General features: G+C 41.9%; 1 protein-coding gene across 3 annotated transcripts; it reads right to left on the bottom strand.

Moving 5' to 3' along the window:
* Positions 1-17: 17 nt before the first annotated feature.
* LOC120738906 (unconventional myosin-VIIa) lies at positions 18-26,657 on the bottom strand. Of its 3 annotated transcripts, XM_040040480.1 has the most exons (48): positions 26,481-26,657; positions 25,816-25,853; positions 25,618-25,719; positions 25,342-25,494; positions 24,701-24,885; positions 22,520-22,641; positions 22,307-22,449; positions 22,102-22,215; positions 21,676-21,829; positions 21,514-21,590; positions 21,317-21,436; positions 18,645-18,784; positions 18,343-18,553; positions 18,128-18,263; positions 17,872-18,044; positions 17,641-17,784; positions 17,377-17,535; positions 17,133-17,225; positions 16,586-16,680; positions 16,396-16,480; positions 16,089-16,307; positions 15,411-15,617; positions 15,118-15,327; positions 14,861-15,025; positions 14,015-14,314; positions 13,774-13,934; positions 13,566-13,692; positions 13,372-13,491; positions 12,464-12,637; positions 11,365-11,592; positions 11,101-11,268; positions 10,887-11,004; positions 10,365-10,491; positions 9,793-9,959; positions 9,524-9,705; positions 9,093-9,214; positions 8,844-8,998; positions 7,591-7,744; positions 6,947-7,102; positions 4,699-4,804; positions 4,488-4,601; positions 4,306-4,390; positions 4,112-4,212; positions 3,707-3,892; positions 1,592-1,708; positions 1,302-1,385; positions 1,076-1,195; positions 18-992 (listed from the first exon to the last, which is right to left on the bottom strand). In XM_040040480.1, exons 2-48 carry the CDS (start codon positions 25,831-25,833, stop codon positions 897-899), a joined length of 6,693 nt encoding a protein of 2,230 aa, XP_039896414.1. In that variant the 5' UTR covers positions 25,834-25,853; positions 26,481-26,657; the 3' UTR covers positions 18-896. The 3 variants fall into 3 exon arrangements, with proteins under 3 accessions (XP_039896414.1, XP_039896415.1, XP_039896413.1); XM_040040481.1 differs by having other exon boundaries at positions 25,816-26,657; XM_040040479.1 differs by lacking the exons at positions 25,816-25,853; positions 26,481-26,657 and having other exon boundaries at positions 25,618-25,807.
* Positions 26,658-27,477: the final 820 nt, after the last annotated feature.

Raw genomic sequence — 27,477 nt, 5'->3', positions numbered from 1 at the left:
CAACTCGCCAAGACACATTAACTGGGGGGATGTTTTATTTCACAATTTTAACACAGAGTAAAAAATTTGCATCTGTAAAATTGACATAAAGGGAAAATCATTGTGGAGATTAACTTTCGATATACTTTTTGAAGATGGGCTAATTTAAAGGTTGCGTGTGCAACCTAAACACACAAATTGTGAAGTCGGTTTGACACTTGTCCAGCTTTCACTGTGATTTGAAGATTTTCCAGTGTGAGGAAAATTCAACTTTGTAACATTTTTTTGAGAAACAAAACACTGAATAGAACTTTGCTTCCAAGAAAATCTTTAATGTTTTTACATCAGGTAAATTAATGTCTAATAATTGTCCGGAATTCAACTTTCTTTTAATCTAAAAAATTGAGTACACGTGCGAAACGATGCGTCCTGTGCACATAAATGACATCTGTGACATTTTGGTGAGCAGAAACAGGTCAAATATTTTGAGCTAAAAAAAAAAAATTCACAAATGTAATGAAACTGACATTTACACGAAGTTCAAGAACAAATCTTATTAGACCTAGGTCTTTAACTTTGACTCAGACTCATTCAAATTGGATTTATTTATTCATAATAACACGCTAGAATTATTTAACTTGAGACAGTTTTGGTTTTGTGTCCATCATTAAAAACACCAAAGAGACCAATAACTTCTGATTTTGTTACTCATACACAGACCAAAGCATACATGACTTTAAATAAAAACAGAGAAATCTGCAACTACTTCGTTTCATGTAATAATTCAATGTTTTTTTTAAGGAAAGCACAAAAAAGTTGATTGCTAATCCAAAAACAGAGAACTACTGTGAGTACAAGTTTCAGTCTGCAGCTACAGACACACAGCATGCTTTCAGCGAGCTGTCATGCTACAGAGTTTAGATGTCAAAGCGGCGGTTCCTGGTTTGCACAGTCTTCCTGTCGCTGAGGTACATGTTAACGTAGGAGCTTATAAGATCGTCCATCTTGTAGCCCTTTTAACAGAAGAGAGTGATGTAAAGAAAAGGAAATGTAGACGAAATATAAACCAAAACTTACACAGTGTTTCACGTCTTACCAGTGACGTTTCACACAGGAACTTGCTGCCGTTGACTAAATTACCAATAGTCATGTGAAAGTAGGTGCTTCCACTGGACCAGTTAGCAATGCGGTTGAATGGGTGAGTTGCCAGAGTTTCCTTCAAAGAAAAAAAAAAACATGAATTAAAACATGAATAAAATATTGATATGAGAGAAGGGCACTGAAATTTTTATTGCTCCATAGAGTTTTAGACTTTCTTTAACCTTGGTTTTTGGATGAATGATTGTGAGTCCTTGCTTGCTGATGGCAATTCGCACAATATCTGGAAATTTTTGCTCTGATGTTTGCTGAAAAGAAAGAAAGATAAGCAAATGAGGAAACTGTCAAGCTAGAGTCATGTTGCACTATTTGCAGAAACAGTGCTAAAGACCAGAGGCCCGACAAATAGTGACAGATATCAATAGCGATCAGATAAACACGCTGCCCACGCAGCCAATCTGATAGCTGATACCAAGATAACCATCGCGTGAGCTGCACTCGCTGGAGGCCTCACCTTCACATCAAAGAAAGCACAGCCAAATGTCGGCCAACGGTGAACCGCCTTCAGGAACGCCACCTTAGCTTCATCAGCTGTCATTCCAGTTTGTTTGTTAAATGAGGCGGTAATGTTCTGAAAATGAAAGTACAGATGTATCACAGAGTGAAACAACACCTTCAAGTGACCACTGCCTCTAATGAGGTTAATGATTTTCTAGCATTAACACTGATGATTAAGAGGGGAGGAAAAATCCAAACCTACATGACCCTGTTTGTAAAAGCGAACCCTAAACCTAATAAGTGGTCGAGCCACCCTTAGCAGCAACAACTGCAACGAAGAGTTTGCGATAAATGGCAGTGAGTCTTTTGGTTCACTCATCTTTGCAGAATTGTTGTAATTCAGCCACATTGGAGGTGTAAGAGCCAAAGTCAATGTTTATGTTTTTCCTTTTTGTTTTGGTGGCACAGGTGTATAGCTTTACCTGCGTCTCAGGTGATGGTATGTGGGTGTGGTCACAGTCTATTTACCTGATGTCGGTGTACGCAGCAGGTGTGTTGGGTGAGTGGTTTGTGGGCAAACTTTTCTGTTGACCGTCATTTTTTGGCACACCAGTTAATCCATGCGCTAGTTGTAAAGTGATTGAAAGCACAAATGTTCGTTTTTGTTTTGTTCTTAAAATAAATGCGCAAAGTACAAGTTCCACTCATTATGGATTATTGGAGGCGCGTCACAGGGACACAACCAACTCAGCCAGCCGCGGCTTTATTTACGGATGAAAGACGCAACAGGAGGGTTTGCAAGCATGAACCACTGTTGTTTTTTCTTAAGAGACTCAGAGGTGGACTTGCTGGTGTGTTTTGGATCATTGTCCTGCTGCAGAACACAAGCGTGCTTCAGTTTGAGTCACGAACAGATGGCTGGACATTCTTCTTCAGGGTTTTTCGGTAGACGGCAGAATTCATGGATCTGTTATCACGGCAAGTCTTCCAGGTCCCAGCCCCAGACCGTCACACTACCACGCTACACCACAGAGTATTTTCCCAAAACTCTCAGGGATCATCAAGATGTTTTCTGGCAAAACTCAGACGAGCCTTTGTGTTCCTTTTGCTCAGCAGTGGTTTTGGTCTTGGAACTCAGTCTCTTTCATATGGTGTAGTTATGAACTCTGACATTAACCGAGGCAAATGAGGCCTGCAGTTCTTTGGATGTTGCTCTGGGGTCTTTTGTGGCCTGTTGGATGAGTTGTCAATGCACTCTTGGAGGCTGGTCATTCCTGTTTCAGGTTTTCTCCATGTGCGGATAACGGCTGTCATCGTGGTTCACTGGAGCCCCAAAGCCTCGGCTTTGTAACCCTTTCCAGACTGATAGATGTCAGCGACTTTGTTTCTCAGCTGTTTCGTTGGATTGTGACAGAATTTATGGATCGTGACAGAATTTATGGATCCACGTTGTGCTGCTTTTGGAGATCTTATGTCTTATGTTTGAGATATTATGTTGCTTTTTTTCCCCTGTGTGTCTTGCTTCCAAATTTTATTGTGCAAGCAACTGTACATTGACAATAAAAGTTGTAAGTTCTAAATTCTTTTAGCCTGCTTCAGTTTGTCGCACAGGATCTATTTAAGTGACTAGTTGATTCAGCAGGTGTGGCATTAATAAGACCTGGGTGTGTTCAGTGTAAGTGAACTCAGCTTTGTAAAAAAATGGTTTGGACATATGCAAACATGTCTTTTGTCCTGTTTTCCTTCTCTCGCCGCAACCAGCCATAGCAGATGGCCCCGCCCCTCCCTGAGCCTGGTTCTGCCAGAGGTTTCTTCCAGTTGAAAGGGAGTTTTTCCTTCCCACTGTCACCAGAGTACTTGCTCACAGGGGGTCATATGATTGTTGGGTTTTTCTCTGTATGTATTATTGTAGGGCCTACCTTACAATATAAAGCGCCTTGAGGCTACTTTTGTTGCGATTTGGCGCTGTAAAAATAAAATTTCATTGAACTGAAGAGAACGTTTAAGATGACGCTGGCTGCAGGAGTTAAAAAGGAAGACAACAGAGATTTATTGTGGATGTAGTAAAAGAGGAAATGCAGACAGAGAAGGATGCCCTGTGATAGGGTGAGATAGAAGCAAGCCGTCCTACCTTCTTCCACTCATTTTCAGACATGGCCTTCAGCTGGTCAGTGGGCACCAGCTCCTTCAGCAACTTGGGAATCATGACTAACTGGTTCTTATCATTGTTGACCTTTATGCAGAAGAGCAGAGCCGCAATTTTGAGCATTTCCTCTTTGGTGCACACATGATAGCCTCTTAGGTATTTGGGTAACTCCTGGAAATTAGAAAGACATTTCGTTAACTTATTTTTTAACAGGTCTTGGCCAAAGTTTCACTTTTTAACCGAGTATTCAAAACGTTTTTCAGTTGCAGGCAACTGTTACTAGATTTTAATCGCCAACTCCATCTTTGTGTGAGGAGGAATTGTGTTAATGGAAACATCTCGCTTCATATCAGCTGGAAAATTGGAAAATGAGACATCATTCAAATGTACCTGAGGGAAATGGAAGATAAGATCTGCTTTTGTGTCTCTGCCAGGGATCACATTAAACCACAACTTCCTCATGAAGAACACAGTATAGTTGACCAGCCCACCTGCGGAACACACACGAGCACAGAGGTTTGTACAGGTATACAGCAGACCATTTAAAGTCCCGCCGTCATTCTAATCAGAAGATGATTTATTACCATCAATCCTTTTCACACTCTTGGACCAGTCAGTGATTTGCCTCAGACTGTCAAAGAAGTAGTCCGTCTCATTCAAACTGAGAAACTGAAACAGAATAAAAAAACACAACAACAGGCTGGTTTTTGTTCATCAAAGATGCCAGACCGTCTATTGTATAAATGTATAAAAATACTGAATGAACCTTGTCATTTGTTTTGACAAAAATGCTGAAGCCATCTGCTGAAGACAGTTCGAGCTTCCTGGAAATGTTCAGAATGAGATCCTTGATCCTGGTGTTGGTGGCCACTTCAAATATCTGGAGAAGGATGAGATTAATCTCAGATAACACCAAAATGCAATCTCCACCCAGCAATGGCTTTTTCTGGTTTCATTAAAAGAGTTGGTGTTTTTACCTCATCTGTGTCATTAGGGAAGTGGATTTTGTGGCGGATCTGGGTGCTGTTTTGTTGGATGGCATCTAACTCCACATGGTGAGGTGGGAGCTTCCTGGGCTCCATCCTAGAGCAGAACAACAATTATTAGGTACCTGCCTTTTTGTTCTTTTTCCTAACAGATAAGTCCAAAGGTTCAGTGTTTCTAAAGCAACTGACTTTTCTTCTTAGTACCACCTCAATTTAGGTTAAATGCTAAATATACCACCTGCCTAACAGTCTGTTGGCCCCCCTTTTGCTGCCAAAACAGCCCTGATGCATTGAGGCATGGACTCCACTAAACCCCTGAAGGCCTGCTGTGGTATCTGCACCAAGACATTAGCAATAGATCCTTCAAGTCCTGTAAGCTCTGAGGTGTGGTCTCTATTGCCCATTGCTCTGTGGTTAAGTTCAGATGCTCATGTGCCCATTTTTGGTGCTTTCGGCGGTGGAGAGGAGTCACCATGGCTACCCTGACTGGTCTGTGGCAGCCCCATATGCAACAAACTGTTCTATCAGAACCAAATTGCCAACTTTTTTTTTGGCAATTTGAGCTACAGTGGCTACAAGCTGGGATAGGCCAAGTGGATGGATGGATGGATGAGCCAGCCTTCAGTCTCATGCATCAGTGAGCCTTGGCCAGCCATGACCTTGTCGCTGGTTCACCACTGCTCCTTCCTTGGACTTGGACACTTTTACAGATACTGACCACTCCGTGATATATCCCACACAGTAACAGGTGCCACGATGAGGAGATAATCTGTGGTATTCGTTTATGCCTGATTGGTGTATATAATTAATGTATGAGTTACTCCAGTACCAAAAACCATGTGGTCTTGGACTTCTTGGAATATGAGTGTGAGTATATGACAATATGAGTAATTTAGAGATATGAACATATATTTTAAGGAGGCCACAGACTCAAGTGTACCCCATAATTCCAGTCAGTTGATCTCTTTACCACCTCACATTAGCTGTTCAGCTAATGCATTCAGGACATGCTATTTAAACTGCTTTAGTCTTTCTACAGTTACTTCTCCTTTTGCAATCCTTTTTGTAACCCACCTCCAGCGCAGCTCCTCCTTTTAATGCTTTTTCTGACCTTACCATTTATACCTATAGACGTTCACTTAGACCACACCTCACCTAATAAAGTTTGACACATCCTTGTTGGGAAGGTCACAGAACAAAGAGACAAACACTTCATGGAGCTTGTTGATATTCATCAGCATTGCCTCGAAGTCACATTGACCACACTTAACAGACCTACGTCTAACATTCAAATGATGTAAACAAAGTACTGGCTGCAACACTTTGCATTTCTCCACATTTCTGATCTAGTATCTCTGCTTTGTTGCAATAGGTGACTAAAGGGAGCCCAGTACGGGCATGATTATTCAAATTCACAACTCCATATTTTCATTTTTGGATTCTACTAGAGTAGCTTTACATGACTTTTATTTCCTTTACGCCACAGTTCTTCCGATTCACTGCCCCTTGTAAATAAGACTCGCAAAGCATGTGGGCAGGTCTTCCAAATGCCTGAGATTTCAGTAACATCGTAGAAAAAAAACTGTGTGAAACTGAGCATTTAGCAGTCCCCTTGCTTCCTTGTACATACCACATTATGTGAAAAAGTTTAACATGAATGTCCACCACAGCAAAATGAGACATAAGACAGGAAATCGTGTAAATCATCATGGTTGTCTTTTAACTTCACTTTCTTCTTTTGTCCTAAGAAAAAGTAGAATTATTCCCCCCTTTGTTGTGACCAGTATGCTTGTGTTTGAATGATAAATGTTTTCTTTCTGTATTTTCTGATTACTAATAAAAGCTTTAATAACAAATGAGTCTCTGCAAGCCTGTTAGCATTATGGAGGAAAGCCTGGATGCAAATCAGATATATTTATAACTGAGGTCATGCAAATTCTGAATGTGGTCCTTTCACTGTGAAGATGATGCAACACATTTGTACAAAAAGGACTGTGTTCATCACCGCAAGCAGGTTCTGCACAACTTGATCTCAGTGAATCTATAAAAAGAAGTTAAATTATTTGACATTTCCTTTTCACACCTAAGGGAGGGTGATGCAACTTTCAGTCCTTTTTTACTCTTTAAACCAACTTTAAACGAGAAGCAGACTCTATCGACGCATTCTTCCTGTCGCACACTCAAAAGCGTCTCTGTGTTTATGTGTGATACATAATACAGGCCAGCGTGCGGTACAAACCTCAGAGAGCTCTGCATGCGCTGCAAACAGTCAGAGGCAAGTGGCTCTCTGCGTCGCGACTCCAGAAATCGCTGAGCATGTTTCAGAAGAGGCTGACTGGGAGGAAACAGGCCGCAGCTTAGCCACATCAGCTGCCAGCCATGCTCCATGCTTAACCTGGGTGAAGAATAGAAAAAATAATAAAGAACATTTCTATCCCGGTCACTCCTGCACTGAAACAAAGAAGGGCTACCTTCAAAACCTCCAATATTTTACCCTTTAAGTGTCTGAGAAGGCACATTTATATTATATTTATTTATATCTTGTGATATTTTGAACAGTTTGTCCTTCCATGAGCATCTTATGCAACATCATGGAAAGTTGTGTGGAAATGTGTACATGTATTTTTTAACATTATAGGCTTATATACTGTTTAAATTTTCCACTTCTCACTGTTTTGGAGTGATCCATGACTAACAGACCAAGAAGACTGAGAGAGAACTTAATAACCGGAGCGTGCAGAGCAGGCAGACAGGCTGTGGACAGAAACTACTCTCAGTTCATTCTTGCAACTGTGACTGTGTAATTATCTGTCAGGTGAGTTTCTGCATGCATCGCGTCTTACAAATTTTTGGATGCATGTACACAGGAAATAACACGTTTACCGGTTGTTATTGTTGGTCATCTGCTTCATGATCTGGCAGTAAATCTCATCCCTCAGAGCATCGTGTTTAGTGGCGGGGCTGAAGATTTGGTCAGTGAGTTCGAGGGGATTCTGCTGCTGCTTGGTGGGGTAATCACCCATGTACTTCAGGATTGGTACATATCAGTCAAGGATGGCTAACAATGGTGGATTTTGAACAGCTGAGGTTACAGAAATACCTATCTGTAACATCCCATTAGTCAGTATCTGTTTTCCCCCCTCTTATATTTCAAGACCTTGCAGCTGTCTCGTGGTTTCAGTTCTTCTTCTGTGTACTACTTATTACTACTCTGGTTTCCAACTTTCCTTGCTTACTAGGTTCTGGGCTTAAAATAAACAAAAAGAGTTAGAAGAAATATGAATATGTCCAGAGAAAGAAGCAGGTAAATTTTATGACTTCATTTTGTTTCATGTTGAGGTGTTTAGCTAATATCTGTCCACTAAGGTTCACTGCAGGCTTTATGTGACTGAATGCAGGGCCAGATACCACTGTGAAAATGGCAGCTGAATAGCAGAAGATGATTGCAATTGTTCTATTAGGTTAGCACCACCTAGTGTGTCTGCCTTTTAGTAGCATCGTCGTCATCAAGCGGCAACCTGTGAAACGGAAAAATGAAGCCAAAGAGGAAGTGCCAAAAAAAACTGCAGTTTCGTGAGGCTGGCCGCTGTGTTAAAATGTCCACTTTACAGCAGAAATGAACATGTTACAGCCTGCCGCTGTTTCAGACTCTGTGGATAGTTTCACCCTTCATAACAAATCTTTATAACTCCACCTGGACACTAGAGTTAGGGGTGTGCCCACTTTGATTGACTGGTGTGCTGATGCTGATCGCTGTGTGCTAGGCCTCGCCTGTGACTGAGAAACCTTATGCTGTTAATGACTTGACATGCCCTAAAACACAAGGCACTTTAAACTAACTTAAATTAGAATCATGTTCTATAAAATAAGACTTAAGTCTAGTGATAGAGACCATAAACTCATAAGGAAAGTGTTTGCTGGGGTCATAAGTCACGTATAAAGTAAGATCATGCGCTCATAGAGCTCTGCACAATTAGACTTGTTGCCTCCTGCTGGCCATTGCAAAGAATGCAGCTTTGTTTTCCACTTTTTAGACCCAGAGGCTTTGCCCAGCTTTTTTGTTAATGGTTTACCATGTAAAAAAAAATTGGTGAAAATTTTTTTAATTATTGCATCTTCTAGTATCCAAAGGATATCAGTGAAAGCTAGACAGGCTTTGTGGGTGAACTCTGGGTGGCCTCCAAGCTTCTTGAGTAGTGGCTGTCTTATTGGCTCTCTGGAGTGGACCCACAACCTTTCGGGTGCAGCATTCCTAGCGATCACCTGACGGTTCACATCCTTAATGGGCTGCCTGGAAAGAGGACAAGGAGTGGTGCTGTCAGTACTGTTTCACTGATCTGCTGGTGAAAAAAGCCAGCAGAAGAATGGACGAAATTTTCAGATACCTGAAATACTCGACAGAGAAATCTTTCAGTGAGTAAGGAGCAATTCTCCCCACTGTGCCTGTTTCTTTCATGGTGGCCTGTATGATGTCCTTCCTCTGGTTTGGTGAGAGGTTGATGAGGTTCTGAAAAAAAAAGGAAACACCCACCGCATTTAGCCTTCATGCTAGCAAAAAGGTCTATAACTGAAAAAAATGGAGGCAGGTGCTGAACTGACAGCAAGACAGTAATGAAAGTGAAAACAATGAAAAGTTATATGTATATATATATATATATATATATATATATAGATAGATAGATATGTCTTCATGTGTGTTGTGATATCATAAAAATGTTTCATATCACTAATTTCTCAGGCTTTTCTTTTCTTTTCCAAAATTTGGTCAATTGTACGTTGATTCATGTTTATTCTGATTTGATTGGCTGCTCCGTACCATGACCTCATTGGTGGGTTTGCTGAGCGTTGGCAGGATTGTGATGGCATCGATGGGGACGGCCCCGGTTTGTTTCGTGCGATCGTTTTGGCCCTTAACCCAGCCGTGGTCCTGAGAGAAATCATTGTCTTTAATGAGCATGATGAGCTCTCCTTTCTTGAAGCTGAGGAACGTGGCGTCTTCTGGAGAGGATTGAAAAACAACTGAGAAGTCAGTCAGTTAATAATCAGGAGAAATGACTTCAAAGGAAGAGGAAGTGGGGCACTGACCTTGCTTCTCGACTTCTTTCAGGGCCACGGCGTACTGCGAACGCTCCGTCAGCCCACTGACAAACATGGTAATCAGCTCGGCCATGTCCGCCGCTGAGGGGCCGCTCAGGGTGAAGTCTCCTTTCAGCGTCATCAGAGACACGGCCTGGCCAGATTTTTTAACATTCCTGAGAACCACCACCGAGCCAAAAACACGATTAAAGCATTCCTCTTTTAGCAAATTCAACAAGTTATTAAAAAAAACAAATTGTTTATGGAACAATTTTCTGAAAATATCCAATATTTCCTTCACGATTACAGTTGCAAAAAGACAAAATTTTCTTGCCTTATAATAAATATTCAAGACTGATTTAAAGCTAAAAAGACTTTAAAATAGGTCAAATGTTTTTATTAAAGATTTGTCCTTTAAGGAGGACAGAAGAACAAAAACAAGTCTTGTTTATCTTTTATCTTGTTCATAGTTTTTGGGAGCCAGAATTTCACAGATAGCGCATCCGTGTTAACAAGAGTATACCTTCAGGTAATCTTGTTTCCCTCTTGGATTCTCCTGAACAAAGCCTAAACAGGTTTACCTCACAGCGTTGACAGCCATTACTTCTGGGAAGGAGAGTTCTGCCAGCCTCTTCTCTCGCTCATCCAGGAATGTGATTCCTGTCCAGTTTATGGCCACGATAAACTTGCTCTTTGGCAGTGGAGGGCCTGGGAACATCATGGAGAAACTGATCATTTCCTGTTCCTGAGAGTTTAATCTAAGCTGTTTTAAGATATTAAAATAATGCAGAAAATATGAAATATATCAGTGAAAAGCAGCAGTAGTGGCCGAGTTTAACGACAATAAGGGAACTGCAACAATGAGTCAGTTTGGTGCCATTTTAAAGCAGAAAAGCTGATTGTTGCTTGCTCACAAATTTGACAATTTGCTGCTGACAATCTGAAAACTTGTGAGGGTTGAGCCTCAAACAGAGCATAGAAAAATTAAAATAAACAAGAATTAAATGATAACTACCCCCCAGCCTCAAGCAATGGTTCTTTTTTACGGTTTGATTTTAACTTAAAGGTTTACACTTTTATGTACAAGGAACAAAGACGCCTACCTGAAAGTTTGGCAACCTCAAAGAACCTGGAGAAGAAGATGGGCCACTTCTGTCGAGCGTAATCGACTATCTCCGCCTTCAGCGAATCCGTCTTTTGTTTGGAACTCACATACGAGCCCTGTGACCGGATTACAAAGACAAAAGAAATGATTCTACCCGCAACATTTTTTTAACCCTCTATGTGTTACAGCATGTGATCCAGGATGCGACTGACCTGAGCATGGGCAGTGCTGACCATCTGCACCCAGTTACTCTCTGTCTTGGTCTCCAGCAGAGAGTTACTGATGCAGTCCTGCACAACATCCTTCACGTTTTCTGGGCGGCTGTCTGATCCGTGTTGGATGTACAAATGTTTTGCAGCGAGGTCGACATAGTCGTCCTCCTGGGGAAGTGAAATGTGGGAAAAACTCATGTTAGAGGTGTACGGCAGGAATGCTTAGTTGAATCCTTGGTTACAATACAAGCAATAGGAGCGCACCTTTTGACACTGGTACTCTCCAGACTTCAAGCCATGGATGATCTGCTTGTAGATGAGGTCTGTGCTGAGCTTGTCGTCACTGCAGTTATGCCAGGGGGTGAAGATCTCTTTACGGAAGATGAGACGCCAGGGGGCGTGCTGCTCCTGGCCTCCCCTCCTCTTTGTGTCCTGCTCACACCGGGAGATGGCGTCCATCACGTGCTCCCGGCCGCTGCCCAGAGCCCACACCTTCAACACAGCTTACGTGATTAATATCTATCCATTTATTGACATACTTGTATTCATATTCAACTCGTACAATTATCAGGGAGGCATGTAACCAGTATGACCATCACTTGAAAATAACTACACTGCAAGCATCCCATCATGATTTTTTGTTTTTACTGTGTATTCTGGGTCACCTCTGTGCTTCTTTCCCTTAGAGCCTCTTTTTTTTGCACGTGCTTGTATTTTTGTGACTTCCTGCTCGCACTAGTGTTTGCACAATACGGAAATAACCAGAGCTTGGTTGAATTCTCCAAATCTAAAGAAAGATGCTTCTTTTATTACCTCCTTTACCAGAGCATGCTCTGGAGCATTGTTTATGAAAGGAAGGTAGATAAGACTGGTCCCCAATTCAGAGCATTTACAAACAGGAATAATATAAATCAATAAAAAGCTGTTTAAGTCACATCGTAACTCGAGTTTGACTGAGTGGAAAACTAGGAAGGTTTCAGATATTCCTTTCATGTAAAAAAAACCAAAACAACAAATTTTAACTGGCTTTATTTACATTTTTTCTGTTTTTCTTTTGCTTCTTCTCGTTCCTTTCTGCCACGGAAATCAAAGGCTTAGGTCTGAGCGTTCGGCTCTGTCAACAAGTTATTTCTGGTAATGAGCGTTTTTGCACTGCAAAGTGAAAAAAATCCTCACTCACTAACGCTTTTGGGCCCTGCATCTTCACAGCTCATAGGGTTTATATTTATGAGCTGTTTATAACAAATTGAGATGAGCGGCTGATAGATGTCTATTCTGGACGCTCTGATTGCCACAGGATGCTTTCCGCATATCAGCTTCCCATTTCAGATGAAAGAATTTGGATCCGTCTGTAAACACGTACCTTTGCATACAAGGCGACGTAGATGGAAAAGCCGAAGCTGTCTTTGAGGTTGATTTTGTTGGAGATAAGCTGGCAGATCTCTTTAGATGTAGATGCTGAATCGACGGGGAGGTTAATGGAGCGGTTGTCCATAAGCATCACAGTCACAACTATGGGCTTTTTTGTCTTGGTGGCCTGTCACGGTGCAGGAAATAAACATGTTAGTTAAGTGGAAATCACAGTTTGTGCATGTTTTCTGCACCTTAAGTTAGTAGCTTACTCAACTTACACAAAAACATTTTTTCAACTCTAAAGGAATATATCTAGAAACATGTGCGGTTTAATTTTTCAATGAGATTTCAGATGCCGCATAATTCCAACTGAGACCAAACCAATACTGTAAATGTGGACTGTGACGTCTCCTGGCAGCATTTTTTGAAATTCTTTTAAAAAGATGTGAGCATGTTACAGGATGTTTGTATAGCTAGTGTCAGCTGCTAATGTAGCATCTCCCCATCTCATCAAATTTCTGCACAGAATTTCTTTTCTTTTATAACGATAATGACAGAGTCAGAGAAGTCTGCAGTCATATGCAGTTCTCTGAAAAAGTGCAGCCCTCTAACGTGATGTTTTCTGTGTGTCTTCCACGTGGTTGTGGAGTAATTTTAGCCCTTTAGCTGTTAAGACAGATGGCCTCACATTTGACTTTAGAGTACTTTGGCCTAAAGAGGAGACAAAACGCTACGTTCAGATGAACAGAGTCAACCTTTGGAGAGGTGCTGTGTATTATTTTTCTGGGAAGGCACCCATCAGGCTAAGGTGTAGATTTAATGCATAAAGTATTGTTGTCATTTAGAGTTACTGAGCATAGATTGAAGGAATTTTGAAAATGTTGCATTTTTCATATGAAGCTGTATAAATCTCAGCACCTGCAGCTCCAGATAGGAGGGAGGCTCCTCTCGTGTGCCGTTCATCACGGTGCGCCGCAGCCTGTCAGCGCAGTAGGACGAGTAGCCGCTCGGAGCCAAGCGGATGAAACTTTGGAGGTACTGCGAAGACAAGAGTAAAAGGTAAAACATCACAGCATTGAAATGCGCACAGCTGTTACGGCTGCTGTACTCACCTTTATAAATCGCTCACTGGGAGGAAAAACGCCCAAACAAAGCGACAGCAGGATCCAGCCACGGAAGAAGCCCGTACGATTGTTGTTGTCATGAAGCTGTTTGCAGATCTGACAGTAAATCTCATCTCTGTGGCAGAAAACTGTGTATTAGCAGAAGCTCGGAAAGAGATATCAACAGCGGAGCTATGCGATTTCAAACTTCTGCAACCTGAGGTCAGGCCTGACGATGGCGTATCCAACGATGTAGTGGAGCTTTTCCAGAGAAGTCAGGGGTCTGTCCAGTGTGTCCGACTCTCCAGTCAAGACTTCGGGATCCTCCTTCACAGTCTGCAGAGTGGCAGGCTTGGAAACTTCCGTCTGATCATCTGACTGTTGGAGAAAAATATAAAAATGTCCATTAGCTTGGTTAAAAAGTGAACGGCAACAAAATATTCTGGCTCCTGCCTCACCTCCTCCATGATGATTGAGGTTTTTCTGAAGTTTAAACCAGATTTGGGGATTCCATTTTCTTGAACATTTGATACTTTTCTGTTTTTGGAAAGTAGGTCAGTGAATGTGGAGCCCTTTCGTCCTCGAGCGCTTGCATCCGGTACAGTGTACACCTTCTGGTTTTGAGGGGTCTGGTTGGGCACAGCAGAAGCCTTCCTGGTTCTTGTCAGGATGTCTATAAAGATGGAGCCCCTTTTGTTTTGTCCTGGTGGCTCAGGGACTGTAGAAGCTTGTGTTTCTTTGCTATTCCTCAGCACCCTCTAAAAAAATGAAAAAGTAAATGGTCAAACATCTCTGGAAACTGGCCCATGATTATCAAAATGAACACTGATTAAATTTGTCAAGTCTCTCCTGTAGGATCATCCTCTAGTGCCATTTTGGACTGCGTCTTGTGCAACAGTGTCTTAGTCCAGTTGGTTTGATGGTCTTACCTTGCAGTGATCAGAGAGGCCGGCTGCAGTTATAAGGTATCAGTAGCAGTTTTTATGTGAAAGTTTATGTAAAGAGAAAGTTACAAGAATTGAGATGGGAGAAAATTTAAGTGCTGTCTAGTCATTCTGTACTATTATGTGTCAACGAAAGTTTTACTTTTTTGTTTTTTTAATAAAAGAAAAAAGACTGAATGAGCTTTTAGATGTAAGACTCTGAATTCAGTTCTCAGTCAAAATAACAGCAAGACTCTTAGCAGATAATTTGATGTTGCTGGGAATGACTGACCCCAGACTGAAAACGAGAACCTCCGTTTTGCCAGGATTAAGATGGAGCAAACTTAAAGACATTCAGTTTTTTAAGGTTTTGATTCCTACCTGATCCAGGCCCACCATGTTGCTGAGACGTCTGTCCTTTCTGGACATCAGCTCCTGTGGCACAAAGCGATCCTGTGAGGAGGGTACCCTAACCTGGGCCCGTTTCTTTGGCTCAGGGAGGTCTCCCATAAACCTCAGGATGATCCACCACACTGTGAGCGAAGCCTGGTGAAAGCACAAAAGAGACATGATTAAACTTTATTAAAAACAGACAGAAACACGTGGAATTATGATGTGTGGTGAACTAAGAGAAGCACCAGAACATCATCTTCATCCTCATGGTAGAGCAGGGGCTGATGAAGCCTCTGTCGGATATGGGTGTGGGTGGCTGCACCCTGGAAGTACATGGAGGCAAACTTGTTAAAGGAGTACTCATCCAGGTCATCATAGTCTTCGTTGGGAAGATCCTCCTCCATCTGGATTTCGTCAATGTCTATCTCTTCAATTATCCGTTTCCCACCAAAATTCTGCAAACACATACAAGCACGTGTGATTCATCGGCTTATATCTAAAAATCATTCAACACCTGCCAAAACATCTGGTTCCAAACCTCATATCCCATGGGTGCCTGCCCCTCCTGCCCTCCTACAGTGTTGGGCATTAAAGTAAGGAAGTCAAACATGTCATCCACCATCTCCTGGTCTGACTGCCGCTTGGCCTCCATCTCTCTCTTCTGTCTCAACACCTCCTCCAAGCGCCTCTGTTTCTCCAGAATGAGCCGCTGTTCCTCTTCTTTCTCTTTAGCAGAGAGGTACATCTGAAAGAGCAAAAACAGTGCTCTAAGCAGGGGGCAACTAACCTTGTTGCAAAAATAAGTCAGACTACATAGAAGCCTATCAGGAAATGAATCAACTGCTCATCCGTAAACACTGAGGTCACAGATCAACTAAAGTTTTGGTCTCAGTCATCAGTTTAAATTGTTCCCTACTACAGCTTGATGTGCATTGTGTAAATTCTGCCCTCACACTGAGTAAACAGATGATAAAGCAGGGTATGTGGCCACTCCTCGCTGGTGACAACAACAGACAAATTACCAAACTTCACAAAGCCATAAAGATAAATGCTTTTATGGATGGAGTAAACTAAAGCAAGGAATAAATACTTGAAATTATGCTCTAACATTATAAAATAAATGTGAAATAAAAACTAAAATAACTGATAGATAGCAGCACAGTGGAAATAAGATGAAACTGGTGGATTAGGATCAAACATCGGTGGTGGTACTTACGTCTCTCTTCATCTTTTCGAGAGCTTTTTTTGCCAGTATGCCCCTGGTGTGTGCCTGCAGCAGGATTACAGCCTTCCTCTTGCGCTTCCATTCCTTCCTGGCCAGGTGTCCTCGAACATGGGTCTGTAGCACGAGGGTCGCCTGCCTTCTCTTTTTATATTGGAAGTGGAGCTGGCGAGAGCGAACCTGTGCCTGCAGCCTTGCAAAGCCCAGCTGCACCTGGAATCGGAAGATGAGCGAAGGTTTAAAGCAAGCGACGCCTCCATTTTCACTCGAGTCAATGCTGATTTTTGAAAAAGCAACTTACCACTTTGTACAGCTTCCTGCCTTTGTGTCCTCGCCAGTATTTCTGAATCACGATCGCGGCTGACCTTTTCCTCAGGAATTCTTTCCTTTAGATGGCATGAATCATGCAAATTTGAAGCAGTAATTCACATGTAAGAATACTAAATAAATAAATAAATAAATAAAGCGTAATGCAGATCTAATCCTCCTACCTGTATTTGTAGCCTCTCAGGACTTTCTGGATCAAAAGGGCTTTCACATTTAGTTGTTTTATTCGCTCTACTTCAAGCATTGTGTCATGATGGTCCTGAAAGAAAACAGCAGAAATTACCATTTTATTTCCTTTCCTTTTCATTTCCTTTGCTGGTTCTTGACTGCTGACGTTCAGACAGTAGTGAGATTCTTTTATGTACTTATGTATTTCTATGTTGGCAAAGCAGAGTGCTCCAATAGATTTTGGTTCTCCTCATCTGTATTGAATTTCTGCGGCACAGTTGATAAGAACAGGTCCTTCTCTGTAAAGGCCGCTTCCTATCAGCAGTGCATATTTTCAGATTGCCGTACGTTTAAGAAAAATGTGTAGGCAACTGTGTATGTAGGGATAAATACAGACCAACAGGAGAGACGCAGAGGTGCACTATGAGACAACCTTGAAGGGCATGTTAGGTTTTTGGAAGTCTATGACTGCTTAGTGCACACATATTTCAGTATTTCAAACCATATACATTCAGCTAAGATTGTTCTTATAAGCTTCCAAACCTTTAGGAATATCTTTGTCTTTCCAGTCATCCAGTCACCTTCTCCGGTAAGCAGGTTTTCACAAATACTTTCACAGCATTTCTCTTCGCTTTCCTGTTAAACCAGCATTTTATTTTTTTTAAAAAAGACAACAACGTAAATAACATTATATGGAAGACTTTCATTTGGATTTATGCTTACATATGAGTTGGTCATAGAAAGAATTTTGCTGATCAAAACACAGATTTTGTCAAAAACAACTCACGGTATTTGGATCACAGATGGAAGTCCTCAGGAGGACACGATATCGAGTTAGAAACTCATCAAATGTGTAGCGTACAGGATACCCAGCTTTCCGGATCCTGATGGTCTCCATCATACCGGAGTAACGGAGCTGCCGCATGCACAGCTCTCTGTCAAACAGCTGAGACAAAGAGGTACTAAATGAGATTTGAAGCAATTTCTTCTTTTTTTTCCAGTTTTCAAGCATGTTTTATTCTGTTTGAGAGGACCAAGACTGTCTCCTCACCATGGGCTTCTTGAAGTCATTGGGTTTGATGCAGCGGATGAAATACGGCTGGCATGCAGTCAACGTTTTCATCAGGGAATCCAGGGACTGGCGGAACTGACCGCTCAGTGTTGGCACACGCTTCTTGCCATCTGGTACTTGTTGCTAATACAAATAAAGTGCAAATATGTGTAAATAATTCTATACAGTGATGGTGATGTGAATGGTCAAATGATAAAAGGCTGCACTAACCCCGGTGTTTCCCTTGGCTGATGTTATGGTCATTTTGGCGTTGGCAATCTTGATGCTACCGGAGGTGGATTTGAGGTCATTACGAAACACCTGTTTCAGGAGTTTGTTGGTGGACTTTTCCAACATCTTAATGAGGTCTGAGCTCAGAGTGTCACGGTTTTTTTCAAGAAAACCTTAAACAAAAACAAAACATTGAGAACATCAGAGGAAAATTACCAAAAGAGCAACAGGTTGGCTTTAAATGACTTAAGTGTACCTTGTGAGTCATAGAAGACCTTTCCAGCAAAATGCTCGATTCCAAACTGTGTTTCGTAGTTGTTCTTTGGGGGAAGATAGATGCCACCTTTCTTGTGATACTGGTTCATCTTTTGGAGCAGGGTGGCATCTGTGGCCTGAAAATTAAATTACACTTTTAAAACCCTTCCTTGCTTTGGTCCGTTAGAGAATTTAAAGTACGACGAGGACAAAGACCTTGGGGAAATTGCTTTCCTCGTCAATAAGCGACAGCAAGTTCATGGATTTGCTGGCCAGTACGTCCAGGGTTTGCTGGTTATCTTGGTAGTCAATGCGCTTCCAAACAATGTTTTCACGGGCGTACTCTTCCTGCTCAAGCTTGAAGACGTGCTTGACGAAGAACTGCTGCAGCTGCTCATTGGCGAAGTTGATGCACAGCTGCTCAAAGCTGCAGAAAAAGAAGAAACAAAGACAGAGGCTTAGTAAGAGCTTAGTAAGAGTACCCACACAGGCCTGGCCTGAGAACGGAGGACACCAACCTGTTTTTACTAAAGTTCTCAAAACCAAAGATGTCCAGAAGGCCGATGGATTGTTTGGCCTCGTTCTCCTCATCAGGCGGCTTGTAAATGGCACTGTTGATTTTCTCCACAATCCAAATGAAAAGTCTTCCGTATATACCCTGGAACAAATACACGGACACCAGCAATAAAGCTTTTTTTTAACGTGGAAACTGATCTGTGACCAGTTGCTACTGATGATGACTAAATTAACCTATCAGTATGCTGATGGCTAATCTGTAATAAGTGTACCTGTCTGAATTTACTCTTCTTTTAACTGACAAATTCTGCATTTTGTAGCTTAAAATAGTTGTGGTTTGCATTAAAATTACACTTTAGAGAAACTCCAAAATCTAATTGAGGTGGAGGGGTTTGTGTGTCCCAAGGATCCCAATGGCAAATTTATCCTTTGTGAGGGACCAGACAAAGAGTGGTTCAAAAGATCCCTGTCAGTGAAAAATCTAGAGACCAGTTCAACCTCCCCCGCATAGGGTTACTGAGTCTCCGCCCAGGAGCCAGGCCTGGGGAGGGTGCCGCAGGGTCAGCGCCTGGTGGACAGGCCTTCGCCCATGGTGCCTAGCCAAGCACAGCCCAGAAAAGGGACATGGCCTCACCCTCCTGTAGGCCCACCACCCGCAGGTGGCACCGTAGGGGTTGGTGCAATGTGTACTGGGTGGTGGCCAAGGGCAGAGACCCTGGCCAATCAATCTTGGCTACAGAGACTAGTGACTGGGACATGGAACATCACCTCCCTGGCGGGAAAGGAGCCTGAGCTAGTGCGTGAAGTTGAGAGGTACCAACTAGATATGGTCAGTCTCCTGGACAGGGGCTGGACTCTGTCTCAGAATGGAATTTCTGTGGTGAGAGGTGGCGGGCTGGGGTGGGTATTTTAGTATCCCCTCGGCTTGCTGCCTGTACTTTAGAGTTTTCCTGGTGGACAAGATGGTTTATTCCCTGCACCTTCAGCTCATCGTCTGGGCTTATTCGCCAAAGTCCCTGGCCTTCTTGGAGTTGCTGGGTGGTGTGCTTGAGAGTGCTCTACCTGGGGACTCTGTGGATTTAGTAGGAAACTTCAATGCTTATGTGGGCAATGATGGTGAGACCTGGATGAGCGTAACTGGGAGGAACGGCCTGCCAGATCTGAATGAAAGCAGTGTTATTTTACTGGATTTCTCATGTATAACAACACAATGTTCAAACATAAGGGCGTCCATAAGTGCATGTGGCACCAGGACACCTTAGGCCAAAGGTCGATGATCGATTTTGTAATTGTATCATCAGCTCTGCGACCATATTTGCTGAACAGTTGGGTGAAGAGAGGGGCTGAGCTGTCAACTGATCACTACCTGGTGGTGAGTTGGGTCAGGTGGTGGGGGATAATGCTGGACAGACCTGGCACTAAATGTATAGTGAGGGTGTGCTCGGAATGCCTGTCAGAGGTCCTGGTCTGCAAAATCTTCAACTCCCTCCTCTGGCAGAGCTTCAACAGCATTTCAAGGGAAACTGGGGACATTGAGTCAGAATAGAGTATATTCAGCACCTTCATTGCTGAAGCTGCTGGCACTAAGCTGTGGCCACAAGGTAGTTGGAGCTTGTGGTGGTGGTAACCCCCGAACCAGATTTTGGACACTGGAGGTGAAGGGAACCATTAGGCTGAAGAAGAAGGAGTTCTATCAGGCTTTGTTAACCTGTGGGACTTTGGAGGCAGCGATACGTACTGACAGGCCAAGCGGAAAGCTGACGCTTCAGCAGTATGGGGTGCCTGGCCAGTTGCAACAAGCCATTAGATCCTTATACAAGCATTACAAGAGCTTGGTCCGCATCATCGGCAATAAGTCGGACTCAGTCCCGGTGGGTGTTGGACTCCACCAGGGCTGTCCTTTGTCACTGATTCTGTTGGCTTTTCAGGTGGTGGCCTCCAGCTCATGCTGGAGCAGTTCACAGCCAAGTGTGAAGCAGAGGGAATGAGAATCTCCGAGTCTGAGGCCATGGTCCTCACCTTGGAAAAGAGTAGAGTACCAACTCTGGGTCAGGGACGAGTTACTGTCCCAATTGGAGGAGTTTAAGTATCTTAAGCCCTTGTTCACGAGTGATGGGAAAGAGGAGTGGGAAATCGCTGGACTGATTGGTGCTGCAGCTGCAGTGATGCTGCCACTGTACTGGTCTGTCTTGGTGAAGAAAGAGATGAGTGTAAAAGTGAAGCTCTCGATTTACCGGTCGATCTACGTCCCTACCCTCACCTATGGTCACAAGCTTTAGTTAGTGACTGAAAGAATGAGATCACAGATTAAAAAGTGGTTGCTCCTCCACATCAAAATGAGCCGATTGAGGTGGTTCAGGCATCTCACAAGGATGCCTCGTAGGCACCTCCTAGGTGAGGTGTTTCAGGCATGTCCCATCGGGAGGAGGCCCCAGGTCAGATCCCGGACATGCTGGAGAGATTATATCTCTCAGTGGATAGGGAGAGCGAGGTCTGGGATTCTCAGCTTAAGGTGCCCCCGCGACCTGGCCCAGATAAGCAGAAGAAAATGGACTGGTGGATGGATAAAATTACAATCTACACAGGAAAGTAGTATCTGATTACCTACTTTAAACCATCTAGGCCTATCTTCCTGACTGCTAAAATGAGCTGCAGCGTCACACATTCATTTTACTTTGACAAATGCGTCCCTGCCGTCCATGGCTTGAGCAGAGGTCAGACATTTGGTCACGTGTTCTCTGGCAGTCTGGAAGGAGCGCTCAGTCAGACCTTTCCCCAGTGCTTTGGGATCCACCTGAGGCAACAAGGTAGCACAATCAGAAAAGATGATCTCTTAACTCTAGCTGTATCTTCAGAGAAAACGGCACATGCCTCCAAGAGCTCGCTCGCCATTTTGAAATTGGTCGACGTGTGGACGTTGCAGGCTTCCAGATTATCTACGATGGTGGCTGGAATTCCACAGGAAATCAATGTCAGTTACTTGAATGATTGCACCTGTTTCTAAATAATCTTCATTTTTAATCACTGCTTTACCCTCAAAGTCCACATTGCCCAGGTGAAGAATGGCTGCGAGCAGTTTGGAAATTTCCCACAAGTCATTTTCTGTGAATGTGAGAATCTTCAGAGCTGACTGGAAGTGAGCGTACTCCTTCACGTCGTCACGGCCCTCACAGCTGGTGCAGTTACCCTGGTGTGGTCACATGAGTTAAAACTGAATAAGCAGTGAGTTATCAGATCAAACATCCAGGGCACCAGTAATTGTTTCTGTTCAGTTTTGCTATTGAAACTATGACAAATCCCATGAAACTGATATACTGATATTATGGTTACAGAAACCATGACTATAAAGATTTTTAATTTGGTAAAATTAAAAATTAATTTGGTTGATTTTTCCCACCTGCTCCATGTAATTTCAGAAAACATAAATAAATCCAATCTTTAATCTAAACATCACAGTACCATGGTCAGATACTTGTACTCAGCGGCGTTTCCAAGGGAAAGAATCTTCTTCTTTTCTGCCGACATGCCCATCAGCATGTAGTAAAAGATGTGGTAGTTTCTTTCGTCTGGTGCCTGCACATTGATGCATGTGTTCTTTACTACAGGAAAGTTTGGCTTTAACACAATGCTGTTTCCGAAAAGTTCAGCAGACTGATATTCCCACCTGACGACACACCCTGGACTTCTCCAGCAGGTACTGCTCAATGCGGGCACCTTCAATAGCCCCGCCCTTGGTGAAGCTGATGTCGATGTACTTCCCAAATCGACTGGAGTTGTCATTTCGAATGGTTTTGGCGTTACCGAAGGCTGAGAGGATAAGCTACAGTTAATAAAAGGCAAGTCAAATGACAAAAAGGTGCTGGATAAGACAGCGTACCCTCTAAGATGGGATTTGCTTCTAGGACCTGCTGCTCAATCCAGGAGCGCTGACCGCTCACTGCAGCCAGAAACTGCAGCATCAGCTTGGTGCTCTCGGTTTTCCCAGCTCCCGACTCTCCGCTGATAAAACACACGAGGGGGGTGTAGATGTGATGGATTTCCTGAATATTTTCATAAAAATCTCAAAAGGATTTGGCTCAAAATTAAACTTCAATACATTGATAAAGCAGTTCTGCTTGGATCAGTTCAGATCTTCTCTATTACTCAAGCAGCAAACTCAGGAATAAAATAACAAGGCATTCTAATAAGGAAGCGCATTTCATCTCCAGAAAGACCAGGACACTTAATGAGTAATGGTCTTTCCTGTTAGAGCATACTTAAAGGATCTTTTTCATTTAGTCACCCAGACTGAATAACAAAGATTTCTGAACTGAAACTTTAGAGAAACTCCAAAACCGAATGCTAGTTTTGGTTATTTCCATTATAATAATAGAAACTGGGCCCTTTTTTGCTGTTTTAGTCTTATGTATATGATGTATTAATGCACCAGTGTCTTTTTTCTTTACATATAGTGCTTCATTTTTTTGAATTCCTAAAGCTTCCAGCATCGGGAAATATTTTCTTGTTAGATGAATTAGACAAGGATCATGAACAGTCGGCTGAGTATAAAGGTAACAAAAGGCACCCAGTATGTTCACTAATTAATATTCAATTAGGTGACAAATGTAAAGTCTGGAGAGACTGAGGACAAATTTTTAACTGGTTCTAGGTTGTAGTTTCTATTAACTGTAACAAGGTAACTGCCTGAAAGAACGCAAATTGTAGGTTATGTCCAAATATTAGTGAATATTTTTACCTTACCTTTAACCTTAGTGGTGATAATGGTGTTACCTTGTTAATACTTCACATTTATTACTTATTGGGTACTTAGGCGCTCCTGTAAAGATAGCTCTCTCTTTTTCCCATAAACAAAAGCTCCAATTAATCATTTTACTCAGTCCAGCAATCATTTGTTATCTTTTAAAACAGACTTGATAGTAAAAAAAAAAAAAGAAAAAAGAATAATGTGCAATAAGATGTAATAAATGTATATAATATTTGGAGTACTTAAAATTTCAGCACTAACATGATTTTTAAAGGATTTTATACCATCTCAAACAGATGCTCACTAAAGAAATTGTCAGAATTTAGCCCAGCTAGCTCACGCATGCACCACCTCCATAAAGATTGCAGTCTTAAATAATCTGAATATGTGACACAAACCTTTTCACCTTTAGCGCCTTTATCAAATACTTAGAGGTATTAATGTGAACAACACACAGATAAACACAGAAATATGTGCTGGGGCAACATTTCATAACTCCAATAAATGGGCGAAATTTAAATGCTGAGATGTTTCAATGATCAAAGGAGGAAATGTGGTGGACCTACTGGTGACCATATCCATATATTTGGTCATCTTCTGAAATTAGAGGAATTTGGGGGGGGGGGGGGGGAGGGTTTAAGGTACTTAAACAGGTATTCTACCAAACTTTCATAGAAGAATATCAGAGGGCATTGATGGAAAAACTAAAGAACAGAATTCAATTTAAACCATTCTCCTGACATATAAACACCCCATCATATCTTATAGACCCCAGAGTACCATATCACCCCAACAGAGAACGGTGCTCTCAGACTGCAGGCTTACTGAGACATTTAAAAATGTAGTCTCTGTTTTTTCCCTGTTTCCCTATAATTTTATATTCCTTGTTCCTATTAAGAAATTTCTACAGTGTATTTGGGATGATTTCACTTAAGCCAAATAGTCTTAAATAACATACATCAAAACGTAATATAATTTAAATCTAGATGTACACGTAGTATAAACCAGTTTTATATGTTTAAACAATCTTTTTATGTGAAGTGTATGTATCTATGTATGATCACAATCTAATAATAAAATTCCAATCAAATGCTTTGATAAAGAATAAACATATTAAAGTGAATACTCTGATTTAAAGTCATCCACTTTACCTTCTCATGCTTTTTTCCTTTGCTGCTGCTGTATCATTTTTTCCTAGTCTCTACATTTATTCATTATAATTCATATAGATGCAGCTTAAAATGGGGGAAAAAACCAAGAGTCTGAACTGCATCTGTGACTGTATGAGTGGTAAAACTGACATAAAAACCCAACCTGATGACACAGCACTGGTTCTTTCGGTTGCGGCGCATGTTGAAAAAGCAGCTGTCTGCGATGGAGAAGACATGAGGCGGCATTTCACCCAGCCGCCGGTCTGTGTACATGTGCACATGCTCAATAGTGTAGATGGGCAGCAGCTGGTAAGGGTTCACTGCGACCAGAATGGAGCCCGTGTATGTCTTTAAAACAGAGAGCAGCAAGTAAACACGTCGTTATGATGGTGGAAACTCAGCATGTGATACATAGCTCTCACAGATTAGTCACAGTAAAAAAAAGCAGAGATAAATGCTGAATGATTGCTCGATAAAATAACTGAGAAGTATAAGATAGAGGATATTGCACTCAGTATAATTTGCCCCCAGCCTTTCACAGCAGTGTTTTTACACCACAAAAAAGGTCCAATTCATAATTAAACACACGCTCCGTTGAGTTTTGGCGTTGGGACTCATAAACACTGGGTTACTCTCTTTAAACAGAGGCTCATTGGTCTCTATGGAGACAAACAACACAGTGATAAACTGCAGGGCAAAGTCTGAGCCTGAAAGCTGTTCGCATCAAGTAAGCATTTCCATGGATGGTTATGGATGTCATAAAACTAGGCGGCTCTGCAGTGAATCCAGGGAACATAAACTTACATAGATGATTCCTTCCTTGTGTCGTACCAGGAGGTTCCTGAGCAGTCCGGCCTCGTTCAGGTCACCCAGCCTGATCATATCGTCTACGCCCTTCACAGAGGTCGGATGCATGGGCCGGATGCTTTTCTCATTTAACTTCTTGAGCTTGTGTTCCTGTGTGTTTGTTATTAAAGATCTCAAATTACACAGAAGGCAAATACAGCTCTTTTAAAGGCAGATTTCACATTATTGTAAAGAATCTGGCAGGAGCACAGAGTATCGGTCGGGTTTTTGTACCTTTCCTTCGTCATCGAGCAGCTGAATCTGCCCGGTGTCTGTGACCTTAACCTCCGCCCCAATCGGCACCCCGGTGCCCGTGTCCACCCATACAAAATCTCCCTGTTTGGGTGAATTGGGAGTTATAATGAATAAAAAGGCCTTGTAATGATTTAGGATCATGAATCTTAATTATAGAAACAGAGAACTCATTCCTACCTTGCTCAGGTGCAGCATCGCTGAAATGTGAATTAAATCTGCAACAAAAACATTTTCTTTTCTACTTCTTATGAAGGAAAAGTTACAGCAATCGAACTTAAAACACAATCAATACAGATTTCCTTAGCCATGCTATAAAAATCAGTTTCCACGGTTTTGCACTTGCTCAAGGGTGTTTCAGCCACCCTCCTATTCCACCCCAAAATATTATTTGTAACCAGTTTTCCAAACATGACAAGCATTATTGTTGATATAATGATCAGAAGTAACAGGAAAATACATCAGTATCCTTAAAACAAGCTAAAAGGCTCAACAGCCTTTACTGGACTTGGACTAATCATTCTTATCTGTGGCAGTTAACCCCTAAAGACCAACTCTCAGTCAGGACAAACCCTGACTGAGAGTTGGTTTCATATCACTGCTGGAGATTTATACAACAGCCACATATTTTAGAAATGTTAAAAAGCAGTCTTCTGCTACATCTACACAAACTTTAAAGGCAACTAAAATAAAGCATGGGTTTCACTTTGAAGACACGTTTGTTCAAAAGTATACACTGAATTTTATAACCTTGCTACTAAAGACCAAAAAAATACACAAAAAACATATAAATGTTTAAAAAATCCATCTTTTCTAGCTACATTTTTAGAGAAATCAGCGCTTACCTGAGAACAGGTATGTGTTGCGTGGAAGCCCCTGCTACTGATGAGGGACTAGTTCCTTGAGTGGCTCTAAACCAGGAAGTTTTCCTGGCAAAGCCCCACTTTATGGTACTTTGACTTTGCTCCTGCAAACGCAGAACCAAGAGAGTAACTATTATAATGCCACATCCCAAACATTTACTTAATACGAGCGCAAAAAAAACCCCTAAATTTATTTGTTTTTAAACACCTACTGCTGCTATTTATAAAGTGTTATTTTCACATGGTAAAAGTCAGGTTTCATGGTGGTTGATGAGGTACACAGTAGCACACAAATAGTCATCATAATTTCATTTTTTGGTCTTTCTGAACTTAAATGGTTCAAAAAACAAGTTAGAGTCTGAGTCAAAAGTGGAATGATGATTATATAAATGCCAGTGACAATAACTTTTCCTGATTGATAAACACGCTGTTGTCATGGGTCAAATACCGCCAACACGTTGTGATGTATCACAGGCAATTATGTTGTAAAACAGCATGCAGTAAAAGGGAATGACCGGGCTCAGCCTGAAGATAAAAGAAGGCGAATAAAAACAGACAGGTCAGATTATTCCAGAAGCAAAAACCAAAATAAAGGAAGAAATTCAGCTGCATCAACATGTGGCCAAATTAAGTGACACGTGGGACTGAATCAGATTTTTCATGTAGTACTTGGTGACGGTGGGAAGAAAAACCCCCTGTTAACAGGAAGAAACCTCTGGCAGAAGCAGGCTCAGGGAGGGGCGGCCATCGGCTGTAATAGGCTGGGGGTGAGGTGAGGAAGGAGGTTAATAATAACTAATTACCACCTGATCCAGCCCTAACTATAAGCTTTATAAAAAAATATATATATATTTTTATGCCTAATCTTAAAAGTAAAGAGGGTGTCTGTCTCCCAAATCCAAACTGATAATCTGAAGGTTTATCAGGAAGTCTTTTAGGACAACCTGATAATATTGAATTACAGCATCCAGCCTACAAA

Source organism: Simochromis diagramma, unplaced genomic scaffold (assembly GCF_900408965.1).
Source record: "Simochromis diagramma unplaced genomic scaffold, fSimDia1.1 OVJJ01000026.1, whole genome shotgun sequence".
In the NCBI taxonomy this organism is placed as follows: Eukaryota; Metazoa; Chordata; class Actinopteri; order Cichliformes; family Cichlidae; genus Simochromis; species Simochromis diagramma.
Note: the sequence above shows the minus strand (reverse complement) of the source record. Positions and strands in the feature narration are given on the sequence as shown.

Excerpts from the sequence above, each read along its gene's own strand:
- LOC120738906 (XM_040040479.1), bottom strand. The coding sequence starts at position 25,779 with ATGATCCTAAATCATTACAAGGCCTTTTTATTCATTATAACTCCCAAT. Across the intron at positions 25,495-25,617 it reads TGCTCGATGACGAAGGAAAG|GAACACAAGCTCAAGAAGTT; the intron begins GTACAAAAACCC and ends ACAAACACACAG. Across the intron at positions 18,045-18,127 it reads GGTCTTCTATGACTCACAAG|GTTTTCTTGAAAAAAACCGT; the intron begins GTACACTTAAGT and ends TTTTTGTTTAAG.